Source organism: Cnephaeus nilssonii, assembly GCF_951640355.1.
Source record: "Cnephaeus nilssonii genome assembly, chromosome: 17".
NCBI lineage: Eukaryota > Metazoa > Chordata > Mammalia > Chiroptera > Vespertilionidae > Cnephaeus > Cnephaeus nilssonii.
In genome coordinates, this window is record NC_137088.1 from 42,765,097 (window position 1) to 42,779,788 (window position 14,692).

General features: G+C 45.6%; 1 protein-coding gene across 1 annotated transcript in view; it reads left to right on the top strand.

Moving 5' to 3' along the window:
- CACNA2D3 (calcium voltage-gated channel auxiliary subunit alpha2delta 3) overlaps positions 1-14,692 on the top strand; it is a gene marked incomplete at both ends in the record, with an annotated part of 817,125 nt that overhangs the window by 582,023 nt on the left and 220,410 nt on the right. Inside the window, 2 exons of the mRNA XM_079795466.1 lie at positions 5,300-5,371; positions 6,687-6,767. Coding sequence (XP_079651592.1) covers positions 5,300-5,371; positions 6,687-6,767 — 153 coding nt within the window. The remainder of the gene's footprint in view (positions 1-5,299; positions 5,372-6,686; positions 6,768-14,692) is intronic.

Genomic DNA, 14,692 nt, shown 5'->3' on the forward strand with positions numbered 1-14,692 from the left:
TTCAAATGACCCAATCATGGCAAAAAGCATGGGGGGAGCTGACCTTAGGAAGGAGGACATCCAGGGGCTGGGACTCTCTCTCTCCTATCTTATTCTCTGTCCCTTTCCTTTCCCCCCATAAAACACACACACACACACACACCTCATCTCTCCTCCTCTCTCTGGGGTGACTTTGTGTTCTCAGTGGCTGCTCTGTGGGGGAGGGGAGGCGGGCATGGCTGTCAGTCTCACATTCTTATAACTGTCCACAAAGAGGAGTAGAAATTTTTTCCTATTAGTCCAGGTAGGAAAAAAATAAAAAAGCCCAGATAGCCCACCTTGAATCATTGCCTAATAATAAACCAATCAATGTGGCCTAGAGAGGATGTGCATGTGTGTGCATAGGTGTGGATACGTGTGTGTGCTTGCGTGTGTGTGTGTAGTGCTCTGGTTGGCTCAGCCTGGGTCTGATGCCCCAGTCACGAGCAGGATGGGAGAGCTTAGCTGCCAAGAGAAACTTGTAGGTGGAAGGGGTGAAGAGGACTTCTCTAAAGGAAGGGGGTGATATTTACAAAAGATGAGAAAAAAGGGACTGGGTGATTTTTAAAAATGTCTTCATATATTCTTTCATTCATAAATAATCTTAAGTATAAAACAACTGGATGAATCTGTCACTTAATCCCTGACAGGTATCACTAAAAGCCAGACAATTTTACTTTAGCTCCCCTGTGCCTGCCCTGGCCAGCTCCTTGCCCTCTGTCTCCTTAGCCTTTGTCTCCCCTGGCAGACTTGGGTTCCTTGAAGATAAGACTATGTCTCATTCCTAGCTGTCTTCCAGCACATGGCATGGAACTTGGCACATAGCTGATGCTCAGGGAATGTTTCTCAAGGGAATCAATGAATAATAATAATTGGGCCGGCAGCAAAACTGACAGACCACAACTGTGGTGCCATTGTTTTATCTGGGGCCACACCCAAAGTGGTCTGCAGTGTCATCTATGGGAAGCAAATCATGAGGAGTAGAGGCCTGGCATCGCTGCCTGTACCTCGCACATGAATCCAAATGCATATTCATATGGGCCACATGCATGATTAACTTGGGAAGCTAGCAGGAAGCAGTCAATCTGTTGAGCAAGCTTGTGTTTTATAAACCAGGTGTTCGGTATTATTATTCATCATTTCCTTTGATACTAGAACAGTCCCCATTATGTAGCACAGGAAATGAAGGCTATGGAATAATATACACGTATTATACAACAGAGCCCCACAACCAAGCATTCTGGAGGCCTGTTCAAAGCCTGGGCAAGTGTAATTGAATGGTAGTTCATTTTAGGGTTCCCACTTGGACTTGAGTTAATGGGATTTTGCTGAGATGGACCATGGTGACCCCCCTCTCCCATTCCTACACTTTGGAAAATGAATGTTGACTCTACGTCTGCGTTTTTCTTGGAAGCCACGCGTATGAATCATAAGCAGCTCTTGCCTCAGCAGCTGCTACAGGTTAAGGGGCCAGAGAAAAGCAGGGACCCCCTAGCGTTTGGGGACAGAGGGTGTCTGGCTGTGGTTGGCTGCATAACTTTTGCTTGGTGGTCTGGAAAAAAACTTTTGCCACTGGCTTCTATTTCCTATGGCATGAGTACTGAATGCCTTTCTATCATAAAATATTTACAGTGCAAATTAATTTTCAAATTGATGTTCCTGCTTCATGAAATGTTTAAGATTCAGAAAAGCCAGACCTGTGGAGGCTGGGGAAGAAGAAGCTGGTGGGTTCAGAATAACATGAAGAGCATGCAAGTGATATTTCCAAGGCCCAGCCAGCCCTCGTGGCCATACTGATGAGCTTACAAACTGGGGAGGTCCAAGTTAGGGCTCTTGCCAACCCTGTCCCAGCCTGGGCCAGAGCTGCCCCTAGGAGAGGAGTAGGTGAGCTCATAGCATAGTGGCTAGACTGAGCTCACTGCATTCCCTCTGTTTACCTGGGGCTGGTTACAAATGAGTGGTTTTGGTACAGATAAAATATGGGGATTTCTTTCTAGGTAATGATGATGCAGTCATTACCTTTGGAATTAACCCCTGCATGGAGTTGACACTGTTTTTCCGGCTTCATATTGGGAAGTTAGGTTCTCATGATCTTGTGTTTGTAACAGAACAATGACCAGTGTCTTAGAATTGATTTTTACTGGTTGCAGGGGGGAAAAAGCTTCATTTCTCATTATTGCCAATGTTATGTTTTTATTTCATGCGTGGTATATATGTTAGCATTGCTTGAAATTTTTATTTGGGTTGCAAAGTGGAAGTTCCCCAGGATTATGAATCAACTCAAATCAGTTTTTAACAGCATTAAGAATGACTTAAGGAGTTGGGATATGGGAAGATTTCTGATTCTGAGAGAGATGTTTACTGTGGGTTGGTTCTGCCTTCGAAAATGGCCTTGCGTGTCCTCAATGGCAGCGATATTATACCTTACTTTTAGCAAGAGGTTGGAACCCAGTTTTTACAAACTGTTTGACCTGGTTCCTGGCAATAATAACTGTCAACATCATCTCATAGTTCATTTGATTTAGTTATTAATTATGATAATGTTTTGTTTACTTATTCTAACAACCAAATTAGGCTGCCCCAAATAATAGACTACATGGTTACCGTGTGTGTTAGTAAGGGTTCTCCAGAGAAACAGAAGCGTAGGAGATACGTATAGGGTGTCCCAAAAATGCATTTCCAATGGGTTACATCTGAAAAGAAAGAAACATCTATTGAGTATCAGAAAAAAGCGTGTATACATTTTTGGGACACTCTGTATGTATATTGTTCTATATATTTTTTTTCTGTATGTATTTAGAGAGAGAGATTTCTTTTAAGTAACTGCCTCACACAACTGTGGGCTGACACTTCTGAAGCCTGCAGGGCAGGTTCTCAGGCTGGGAGTCCAGGAAGGGTCCTTGAGGGATCTGTTTTTTCTCTTAAGACTCTGAACTGATTGAAGAAAACATCCCCATATTATGGAGGGTAATCTGCTTTCTTAAAGTCTACTGATTTAAATGTTAATCACGTCTAAAAGATTGTTCACAGCCACCTCTAGACTGGTGTTTGATAAAACAACTCGGCACTGTGGCCTAGCCAAGTTGACACATAAAATTAACCATCACACCATGAATCCCCAGTCTTTGAGGGACCATGAGACTTTTGTCTCATCTTGCTTATTATGGGGGAATATAGGCCCACTTTAATATGGATGTAAAAGTAATAAAAACATGGCCCCCTCGATTCCTATTAGGAGTCTGTCCCAATGACACAAGCGTCTCTTTGGCGTCATGATTATTGATGATGGAAAGGATTGCTGTATCATAGTGCTTCTTGAATGATAATATGCATACTAATTACTAAAATAAAGGTTCAGATTCAGCAGGTCTGGAGTGGGGCTTTGCATTTCTAACCACTCAGATACTGCTAGTCTTTGTATCATAGTAGGTGTTGTGGGGTCCTATAGCTCAAAGAATCTACTGGGCCCTAACCGGTTTGGCTCAGTGGATAGAGCATCGGCCTTCGGACTCAAGGGTACCAGGTTCGATTCCGGCCAAGGGCATGTACCTTGGTTGCTGGCACATCCCCAGTAGAGAGTGTGCAGGAGGCAGCTGATCAATGTTTCTCTCTCATCGATGTTTCTAACTCTCTATCTCTCTCCCTTCCTCTCTGTAAAAAATCAATAAAATATTTTTTTTTTTAAAAAAAAAAGAATCTACTGGAAGAACAGGGCTGATGGAAGATGGTCTGGGTTCAATGACCCTTTCTCAAGAGAACAGCCAGTGTACAGGGACATCAGTCCATGGGAGCCTCTAGATTTTAGGATATTCTTTTTATAACACCTCTTCCAGAGAAGACTGAGGAAGCTGTACCTGATTTTGCTATGGAATTAAAGCTACGGAGAGGTGCCCAAATATCAGAAAACTCTCTAGAATGAAAATAGTGGAGTCTCCTTCACAAATTGCCTGACTTGAAGCTTGAATGGGCTATGAAACCAGAAAGCATCCTTCTCCTACCAGACTTGCCATGCCAGTTTTGCTTCCTATCAGCAGTGCCACATGCCCCGATCTCATTTTGGACTCTGCTACTTGCTAGCCATGTGGCCTAGAAGGCAGGGGAAGGAACTGGCATCCTTTGAGCCCCTTCTTATGCCAGGTACCATGCTGGGCTGTTTCACATTTTATCTTCATGGCAACAATACTGGGGCATAATTGGCATTATTTTATCTGAGGACATGGAGGCTTGGCTAATGCAGTTAATAAAGACTCAAGTTGAGAATTAGAACAGGTCTGTCTTGAACCAAAGCCTCCTATGGTCCAGGACTCTGTTTCTCCATTTGTGTTGTGGTCCGGCCTATTTCCTAGCTGTGTGAGAAGCAGATGTGCGGTGTGTCTCTGCATTTGTGTGCAAGTCAGAGGATCACAGAGCGTGTTCTGCGCCACATTTCAAGGGTTGTTTCTTCAGGAGAAATGTTTAGCTTCTTAGCAGTGATTTCAGGGATCAGATGATCAAGTTATGTTGTTTTTTTTGGGAAGGGGGGTTAAAATATATTTTTATTGATTTCAGAGAGGAAGGGAGAGGGAGAGAGAGAAAGAAACATCAATGATGAGAGAGAATCATTAGTCAGCTGCCTCCTGTACTCCCCACGCTGGGGATCGAGCCCACAACCCAGGCATGTGCCCTTGACCAGAATCGAACCTGGGACCCTTCAGTCTGTAGGCTGACGCTCTATTCACTGAGGCAAACCAGCGAGGGCTATGTTTTTGGGTTTTTTTGTGTGTGCTTTTCAACTGGGACTGGCATGCACAGATCTGTAGAAGTCCAAAAAGGTCTTGACTCAACTACATTGGGGAGAGTAAATGCTTCCATTCTACTTTTATCAACAGGGCCAAGTATAGAACCCCTTACCTTCATGCTTTCTGATCCTCAATTTCCAGCATACAGAGAAGCATTAACATTGCACATAATGAACATAAATGTCTACTAAGTAAAATTGTAAAATCAATCTGCGTTAATACAATAAAATGAATCACTAAGACTCAACAAGGCTTTATTTGAACCCAAATGGCCTAATGCAGTGAACTGATCAGCTGGAGCGACTGACTTTTGTTTCCCCAGCCAGGGGCCCAGATCCTCATCCAAATCCTGGCTCTGCACTTCCTCTCGGGCTGAGGGCTTGAGTGGGTGCAGGTCCACTCCCAACGCCCCTGGCCTGTGAAGGAGGGTCAGCCACGGAGATGGCTCCGGCCCTGTGCTTCCAGGTCAGTCTCAGGTAACTGGCTTTTCTCTCTCCATCCAGCTTGCCGATGATCAGGGCCTTGTCCTGATGACCACAGTCGCCATGCCCGTGTTTAGTAAGCAGAATGAAACCGTGAGTACAGCTGCTTGATGCCAGGAGGGTTGGTTTCTGAGACCTCTCTGGCTCGAGCTCTGGTGGTCTTCATTTATTGATTTATTTTAAGGCCAGCGGGTTTATCATTTTCCCTCACATTTAATCCTGCTGTTAGAATCATGAAATCAAGCAGAGATGGGAGGAATTCAATCAGGCACCATGTTACAGGGTGCAGCACTTTTACAACATTGAAGTGTTAAATGACCAGAGGAAGGAAAACCCCAGAGAGACTCCTTGATGATGGTGGATGGCTAGTCTCCAATTTGAAGTTGCCAAACTTGTATTAGCTTCCTAGGCCTGAGATAACAAAGTCCCACAAATTGGGTGGCTCAAAGCAAAGAAGTTTATTCTTACAATTTAGGAGGCTAGAAGTCCAAAATCAAGGCGTCAGCAGGGCCATGCTTTTTCCAAAGGCTCTAGGGAAGAATCTTTCCTGGGGCCCAGACTTTCCTTGCTTTGCAGCAGCACAAGTCCAACCTTTGCCTCAGTCTTCACATGGCCTTCTTCTCTCATGTCCTTTCCTCTTCTTAGAAAGACATCGGTCATTGGATATAGGGTCCATCCTAAATCCAGGATGATTTCACTTTGAGATCCTTAACTGATTATACCTGCTAAGACCCTGTTTCCAAACGTGGTCACAGTGTGAGGTTCTGCGTGGACTTGGATTTAAGGAAAACAATGGGCAGTAGCCATTTGTATCTTCTTCTGGAAAGCATTTCTGACACTGGAAAGTTTCAGCACATCACAGTGACCTTGGAAACTGGGACCCCAAAGGCCTCTTTCTTCACTTTAGTTCTTGATTTCAACTGGCTGCTTAACAATCTTTGGGTTATTTCTTCTTTCTCTGGCTATTGAGTCTCTCTCTCCTGGGCACCAGATGGTAGTGTAAATTGAGAAAGCAGTTAACACACTATAAGTCTTTCCTGTAGAAAGCTTCCATAAGAGAAACTGATTAATGATCACAGGCCTTAGCTGCTGAAACTCTAGTGCTTCTGCACATCAATTCTTCATTTTTAGGAGAGAGAAGAGAATGAGGTTGTCTTGGTATGAGTGTGTGTTGAGAGTTATAGCTGTTAATGTTTGGCCTGAGAAGCTACCAGGCTTATCTAGTAACATTTTGGGTGGGGGGTGGGGAATAGAAGAGGGTTCCTCTTGGACACCTGGGTTAATCCTCAATTTCTGTCATTTTGGAGAAGGCATCAGACAGTGACCTATGGCATGTGGCTTCTCAGAAGGTTCTAGTTCTTCTGCCAAATTAACTTACTATTGTTATTGTTTAATGTTTTTTCAACAGAGATCGAAGGGCATTCTTCTAGGCGTGGTTGGCACAGATGTCCCAGTGAAAGAACTGCTGAAGACCATCCCCAAATACAAGGTAACACGTCACTTATTTAAGAGTCAAGGGCCAAATGTTCAAGACAATTTCACATAGTAACTATTCAAATACAGAGTAAAGAGGCCGACATAGTTCCCTGACTACACATGGTTGAGACCATACCTGCCTCCTCTTCCCCAGCACCCAGCAGACTGGCTCCCTTGTCTTCATTTCGGGCCCTCTCATAGACTGACAGGGGTTCCCTTTGCCCCCCGTGTGGACAGAGGCAAGCTTTCTTAGCCAGGAATGTTGGCTAGTTGGCTGGCTGGCAGGGCCCCTTTCCTTACTACCTCTTTCCTGCTGAGCCTGATTCATCACAGTTGTGAGGGGCTCCTGGGCCTTCCCTGTGCTCAGCGTAGAGTTCTGGAGTAGCCACACACAGGGCCCTGCCTCCGTTGCTGTGGAGCTGCATGTGGACAGGTCTCCAACTCCTGTCTGTCCAATATGATAACAATATAACCTGCTCGTAGACTTGCGTGAAGCATTGACCACTATCATTAATCGAAAACAATTATAGCACACTGGTCACGGGGACCGTTGTGACAGGCAGCCTCCTCGTACCCACAGCCCTCTCTACATGGGATGCTGCCTGCATGGAGCTGCTCACAGCTTTCCCACCCCAGATTCAGGCACCTGTGGGCTTCGTGTCCACTGAACCTTTGCTAACTTAGAATGCCCTAGAGAAAGCCCAACCACAGTCTGGGATCCTTGGCCACCTTTAAAAATGAGTTTTTCTAAGAATTTTTAAAGGCATGGGAAAGGCTTATGATCCAAGGTCATGTGTGTCAGGCAGGATTCTTAAGTCTGATGACAAGCACAGCCCCACCTTTTGACAGAGGGTTGGGGTAAGAGCAAGAGAATGGATCAGCCAGTCACTGGGCATCACAGCAAACTCTTGTCCAAACAAGTCAACTGCATGGATGACTTGAATGATCAGTTCACATTTCAGAGCATTGGCTATAAAATGAGAAGTGCAGAAAATGGCTGTTAAAAAAATCATTATTTTGTGGTCCAAGACAGGGTGCCTCATGGTACAATATTAGCAGGTAACAGTGGCTGAGAACTCGATGCTGTGCAAAGTGCATTCCCCATGTCACCTTAGCAAATCCTCCCCAGGTAAGGGCTGTGCTCCTGGATCCATTCTACTCATAGGAGACCCAGGTTCACAGGGGGAATGTTCACAGAGTGCGGGGCCAGGAAGTGGTGGGCGTGATCTCAGCCTGGTCTGTGTGACCTCTGACCACGGTGCTGAAAGGAGATCTCCACCATTCACATACCACTTCGTGATGTGCTGCCACACTCGTAGACCATCTGTACCATTCTTTACTTAACCATCACTTGTAAATCAACTCAGAACTTTCTTCACTTAACTCAGTTTTAATAGGGAACTCCCTTTAAAAAGTAAAGTCAGTTGTAGAGGACAGTTGTTTAAAAAAATCATGAAAACAAAATAATAGTATTAAGTGATTGCTTGGTAATCCAAGGTTCTGAACTTGAGGTCTGGTCTCTCCTTTTTTAAGGTAGTAGTCAAGGCAAGTGCTAAAGCTGCACTAAATGAAACTTTTTTTATATCTTTGGAAGGATGAGAGGAATTGGAAAAGGGCTCACTTGCACTAAGTGGTTCTGGCTAGTAAGTTTAATCCTGGGCCCATATGCCACCTAAATTATCTTGCTTACATTCTGTTTTTTTTTAATATATTTTATTGATTTTTTACAGAGAGGAAGAGAGAGGGATAGAGAGCTAGAAACATCGATCAGCTGCCTCCTGCACACCCCCCACTGGGGATGTGCCCGCAACCAAGGTACATGCCCTTGACCGGAATCGAACCCGGGACCCTTGAGTCCGCAGGCCGACGCTCTATCCACTGAGCCATACCGGTTTCGGCTACATTCTGTTTTTCCTAAGAAAGCAAAACAGTCCATGGGAACATGATGGAGGGCTGAGAAGTGAGATCCAAGGGGGTTGTTCATCCTGGAGTGGTGGGTATCCTTGCCCCTGAGGCTCCCTTAGCTCTGGGCATTGGTGCCATCACCACCATCCAGAAGCCCATGCTGCACCCCCACCTATCAGCCAGGGCTTCCCAGAGTCCCCAGAGGGTTTGGCTCTCTCAGCACTTCCTGGTGGGCCCTTAGCACCTGTTCCACCCCAAGAAAGGGAATCTCCTTTGAACAAACAAGGCAGCTCTGTTCCCATATGCTGATGCCATTTTGATGATCAAATTAGAGAGCCACCTGCACAGGAAAGAGGAAATAAACTCTAAGCTAGAATCAGGTGTCCAGGCTCACAAAAGGTGGCCTCTTTGGCCAAAGAACTCTCCTGCTTGGGCTTACTGAGATGATGGAGGCCTTCTACCTACTGCCCCGGGGTTCCTGACAACCAGCCTCACCCCCATCAAAGCTCTTACAGTTGGGGTTAGGGGATCTGGGTGATCCAAACCCACATCAACAAGCATTGGAAACTGTGGAGCTCCCGAGAGACTGAAAGCTAAAGGATGAGGGAGAGATTTGACTTCCCTAAAGATGCCCAGAATCTCTGGCTCACTGTTTAAGGAAGGGCATCCCACCCTGAGAGAATGTTTCCAAGCAATTCTCAAGCCTCATATTTCATACTAGAGGCCCAGTGCACGAGGCCCAGTGCACAAAATTCATGCACTGGAGGGGGGGGGTCCCTCAGCCAGGCCTGCACCCTCTCGCAGTCCAGGAGCCCTCAGGGGATGTCCGACTGATGGCTTAGGCCCATTCCCGCCATCGCCACTGTGCTCACCAGCCATAAGCCCAGCTTCTGGATGAGCGGTACGCCCCCTGTGAGAGCACACTGACCACCAGGGGGCAGCTCCTGCATTGAGCGTCTGCCCCCTGGTGCTCAGTGCACATCATAGCAACCAGTCGTTCCACCATCGGGCTGAAACTGGCTCTCTGGTATCACCCAAGGGGTCCCAGATTGCGAGAGGGCACAGGCCAGGCCGAGGGACCCCACCGGTTCACGATAGGGGCCAGGAAGGGATGCGGGAGGGCTCCAGGGCATGTCCGGCCCATCTCACTCAGTCCCAATCAGCCTGCTAACAGCTGTTAGCAGTAAGCTAACCTACTGGTCGACTGTATACCACCTGGTGGTCAGTGCACGTCATAACGAACAGTTGAGTGGCCTTAGCATGTCATTAGCATACTACACTTCCTTTGCTTGAACGGCCAACTGGACGACCAGGCACTTAGCATATTAAGCTTTTATTATATAGGATGACAAGATGTAGAAACACAAGTTCAGGGCCACGACTTGATACATGCCCAACAAATCAAGAAACTATGAACATAATATGAAACTGATAACAATCACCCTGTGAGTTTATTTCTCAAAGCTTCCTCTACCGGGGAAGGTGCTATACTCTTTGTCACAGGTTCTCACTTAATAAGAGGCAGACACTGCTGTTACCCTCATGTTACAACTCAAGAAACTGAGGCACAGAAAATGGAAATATCTCACCAAGTTTCAGGGGCTAGTGAGCCATGGTTTTACCCACTATTTAGTACCCTAAAGCCATTAAGAACAATAAATGACAATAATAGTAATCATAGTTTAAATAATAGGTGATGATATTAACAATAATGGCTAAAATAAAATAAAACAATGTAAGGTTTATTGAACTTGCTACTGTGTGGCATGGTAAAAATTCTTTACATGCACGATTCCCACTGAATCCTTATTAGGCTCCCATGGAGTGGGTACACCTTGGCCCCATTTTTAGTTGAGGAAACTTGAAATAACTTTCTCAACATAACTCACTAGTAAACAATGAATGAAGCAAAGTGTAGCAGGAGAATAGAGGAAGGTCAGCTCCAGGAATTAACCAGTGCCCCTGACATACGTGCACTTGTGTTTTTTGCTTTCCCAAGGGGTAGGCTGGGAACAGGAGACACAGGTAGGACATACTTACACCTAAGTCATTCCTCCTCTGATTCCCACAAACACCTTGGGAGAGGCCCAGCCAGGGTGGAACAGGCCCCTCCAGGGAGCAGAGTGCGGCTCACGCCTTCCGTCCTGATCCACACCTTGTACTAGTAAAGATGAGTCAGCGCTTGGCTTGTGGGGTTTTCCCTGAAGATAGAATTCTTTCTTTTCCCTTCGCTGCATAGATTTTCCCACAAGGCAATCAGACTTCCTGTAATTTTTATTAAGAATTCCAGACCCCCCGGCAAAAGTTTCCAGACACCACAGCCTCTGTTAAGGTAACGAGCCATTTTATAATCGGCTTCACTTCATTAGCCCAAAGCCCTGCACGTGGAGTGGAGGAAGGGACCTCCTTTCCGGCTGCGGGACGGAGGCTCCTGGCCTCCAGAAGAGCGGCTTCAGGACTGAGGCCCCCTGAGCAGCCCCGAGTGCTGGACCGCATGTGTCCTGTCTGTGTTCTGTTACTCCGCAGGACTGCACAGGAACATTGGCTCTATTTCAGATGAAATAAAAATGAGACATTTCATCCATATATTGATTTGTGGCCAAAAACAAATGTTGGACATTGTGACATTATAAGCTTTCAGTTTTTTGAGAGATTCACCCACAGAATGTCTTTGAGGATTGGCTCCGAGTTTGTCTTCGTACATGTACATTAGGTTATATCCATGCGTCACCCACCAACCAGCAAAGCGTTCTGATGTTATTTTCCCAGGCTGTTCTCCTGGGAAGGATTTTCACCAGATCGTTTCGGAATGTCAGGAAGACCTTCTCAGGAACAGCCTCGAGAAGGACGGAGTATACACCTGCCGTCGCAAGTCAGCCTCGCCTTTTCAGCTCATTTCTAGCATTAGCTTTTGTTTAGACTTTAAAGATGAATTAGATAATATTTGAGTAAAAAAGTGAAGAACATCTTAAGTACACACAGACCTTAACCGGAGTACCTGCTACGTGCAGGACATAATGCCAGGGGTTGCAGAAGTCAAAGATGAGCGGGATGGCTCCTTCCCCACCAAGAGCCCATTCTGATGGGGAGGCACTGGCTTATCTGGAACAGGGCAGAGGAAGGAGAGGGAACCTGCGAGCATTGGGAGACAGGTATTAAATCATCAAAGCCCTTGACTGATGCCTTGGTAATATATAATCAAACTCACAAGTAATTGGTTATTGTCATTTTGTTAAGTGCAATACAGGAAAAGTAGAGGGCATTAAGGGTGTAGTTTCATGTGCAAGGGTGAAGGTAGCAATGGAGAAATGCTCAGGGTTTTATGGACACATGATATGGAAAGGAGGAAACAATGAGGAAGGTCAGGAGAGACTTTTATTATTATTTATTTATCATTGATTTCAGAGAGGAAGGGAGAGGGAGAGAGATAGAAACATCAATGATGAGAAAGCATCTATTGGCTGCCTCCTGTATGCCCCCCACTGGTGATGGAGCCTGCAACCTGTGCATGTGCCCTGACCGGGAATCGAACCGGTGACCTCCTGGTCCATGGGTTGATGCTCAACCACTGAGCTATAGTGGCTGGGAAGGAGAGACTTTTAATAGGCCATGATGATCCTGAGGCTGAGCTTACAGCATGGATGAGAATTAGCTGGGGGAGATGGGGCGGAGCAGTGCTCCAGGCCACTAGCACTGTGTGAGTAAAGGTCTGGGAGGGAGAGAAAACCACAGGGGGGTTGTTGTCACTGCCACGTGCCCTGAGAGGCAAAGAGTGGAAGGAGGCAGGGCTGGGTGGGTAGGTAGGGACCAGACCCCAGGGAGACCTGATGGACACTCCCATGGGTTTCATCTTACACAAGAAGAGGTCTTTAGCGGGTTTTACAAAGGGGAGCAACAGGGCCAGAGTTGCCTTTGATCAGTCTTGAGGGGACTTGGTTGGGGCCAAGCTTTGAGGCAGGAGAATAGTTAGGACAAGTGTGGAAATCTATTACATTAAATCTACATGGGTGGAAGGGTGGGGAAGCAGAGTTGAATGTGGGTAATTTCTGGAGTAAAAATTAGTGATTACTTGGATCAAGAAGTTGGGAGTGCAAGAGAGAAACAAACCTAAGGATGATGCTCTAATGTCTAATGTGGGCATCGGGGTGGGTGGTGGTGCCACCATCGGAGAGAGAAGGGCAGGAAGAGCCACACGAAGGGGGAGAGTGCCGAGATGCTCTGGGTATGGTGTCGATGCAGTGCCTGAGGGATATCCAGGTAGAAATGACCAACACACAGTTGGGTACATGGATCTGCCACTGAGGGGAGGGGTTGCGGCTGGAGCGTAGATCTGGAGATAACAGCATCCAGGTGGTTTCTGGAGCTGATTGGGGAGGGAGAGCTAAAGCAGACCAGGGCACTGGAGAGAAACTAGGGAAAATGAGTGCTTGAGCAGTGGGTGGAGGATGAGAAGGAGAAAACCCGGGAGCCTGGACCCTGGGAGCTGAGGGAATAGTGTGAAGGAAGAGGGGGCATTCGGCTAACACAACCAGAAAGATTCAAGCTGTCTCTAGGTTTGGTAATTAGGATGCCATTGGCAACTGTGGGGAAAGGCGTTCTGGTGGCATCTTGGTGGGTGAGGCAGATTCTAGTCAGCCAGGGCATAAATGGGCAACAAGGAAGAGGTGGCCATGACACAGTGAGTGTAGTACGTTGGGTGGGGAGGTCAGCTCAGCCCCTCATTCCAGGGGAGAGAGCAGAGTTGAGGGTAGCTTTGTAGGATCTGTGCTCAATTCAATGTGTTTTATTGTTCTCCCACTTCCTCCTTTTACTCTTCCTGGTGTCCCTGCTCCCTTTCCCTCCGTCCCAACCACCCCTCCACATATTTTGACCCACATGGCGTAACCTTGTCCATCATGGAACCCGTAGGGAGACAGGTATTAATCATCAAAGCCCCTGACTGATGCCTTGATAACGTATAATCAAACTCACCAATAATTGATTATTGTCATTTTGATAAGTGCAATATAGGAAAAGTAGAGGGCATTAAGGGAGCATATGCAAAGAGTTCTATCCTCTTTTTAGTATTAGTTCCGACAAGCAAGCCAAGACCTGAAGGAATGTACATTAGAAGGCACTGACTATATTAGCTGACTATAAAATATCTTTTGTTGGGCCTAATTTGGAGTTCAAATTTCCAACGAAATACCACTTTTGCTTTTAATGGGAAAAGTCAGACTCCCCTAGTGCTTTTTGACCCCTCCAGTCCGTATTAAACTGGGGCATAATAATGGTAATTAATGCAGTGTTGACTGTATCTGACATTTTTCCAAGAGACAAGATGAAAGAGACAATATACATCTCAAAGGATAGGAAATCTCTGGTTTATCTTTCTCAGCATAATGAAGTATACTTTTATCATTAGACTCAAGTAGAATCTAATTAAAACTTGCTGTGCAAGGTAACTCCAGGAGAAAACGCCTGTTGCCCTTGACTACCACATGCATATCTGCTTTATGTAATTAATGCAAAGGAAACTTTTAATTGCCAGTGTTAAATTCTCTGAAGTCAATTTCATGTCACCTTGACAATAAGCTAAGAAGCAGACTGGGTCATTCTTGGTTTGTAAACTCTGTTGTCTGGATCGTTTAATAGTATCATATTCAATAATGTGATCAGCAGAGGATTTTAAAGAAAAGTAATAGTGAGAGCTCAGAACTATGAAATAACTTGTCGGAAAAAATGTAGGATTTTTTTCTTCTCCCCTTTTACTGCTCTGGCAAAAGTGGGTTACATTTTCTTTGAGAGAGAGAGAGAGAGAGAGAGAGAGAGAGAGAGCGAGCGCGCGAAAGGGAGAGATCAGTATGGGTTTTATGCCAGAGGCCATTTTAATACATGAATGATTTGTAGGTAAATTTATTGTAGCCAATGGGTGCAGTCAACTGTGTAATAGAAATATTGTCAAAAAGCCAGGATTATTATTTAAATAAGTGCAGTGTTAAATTTGATTACATACTTTTTAAAGCTAATAAAACATTTCATTGCTCTCAAACT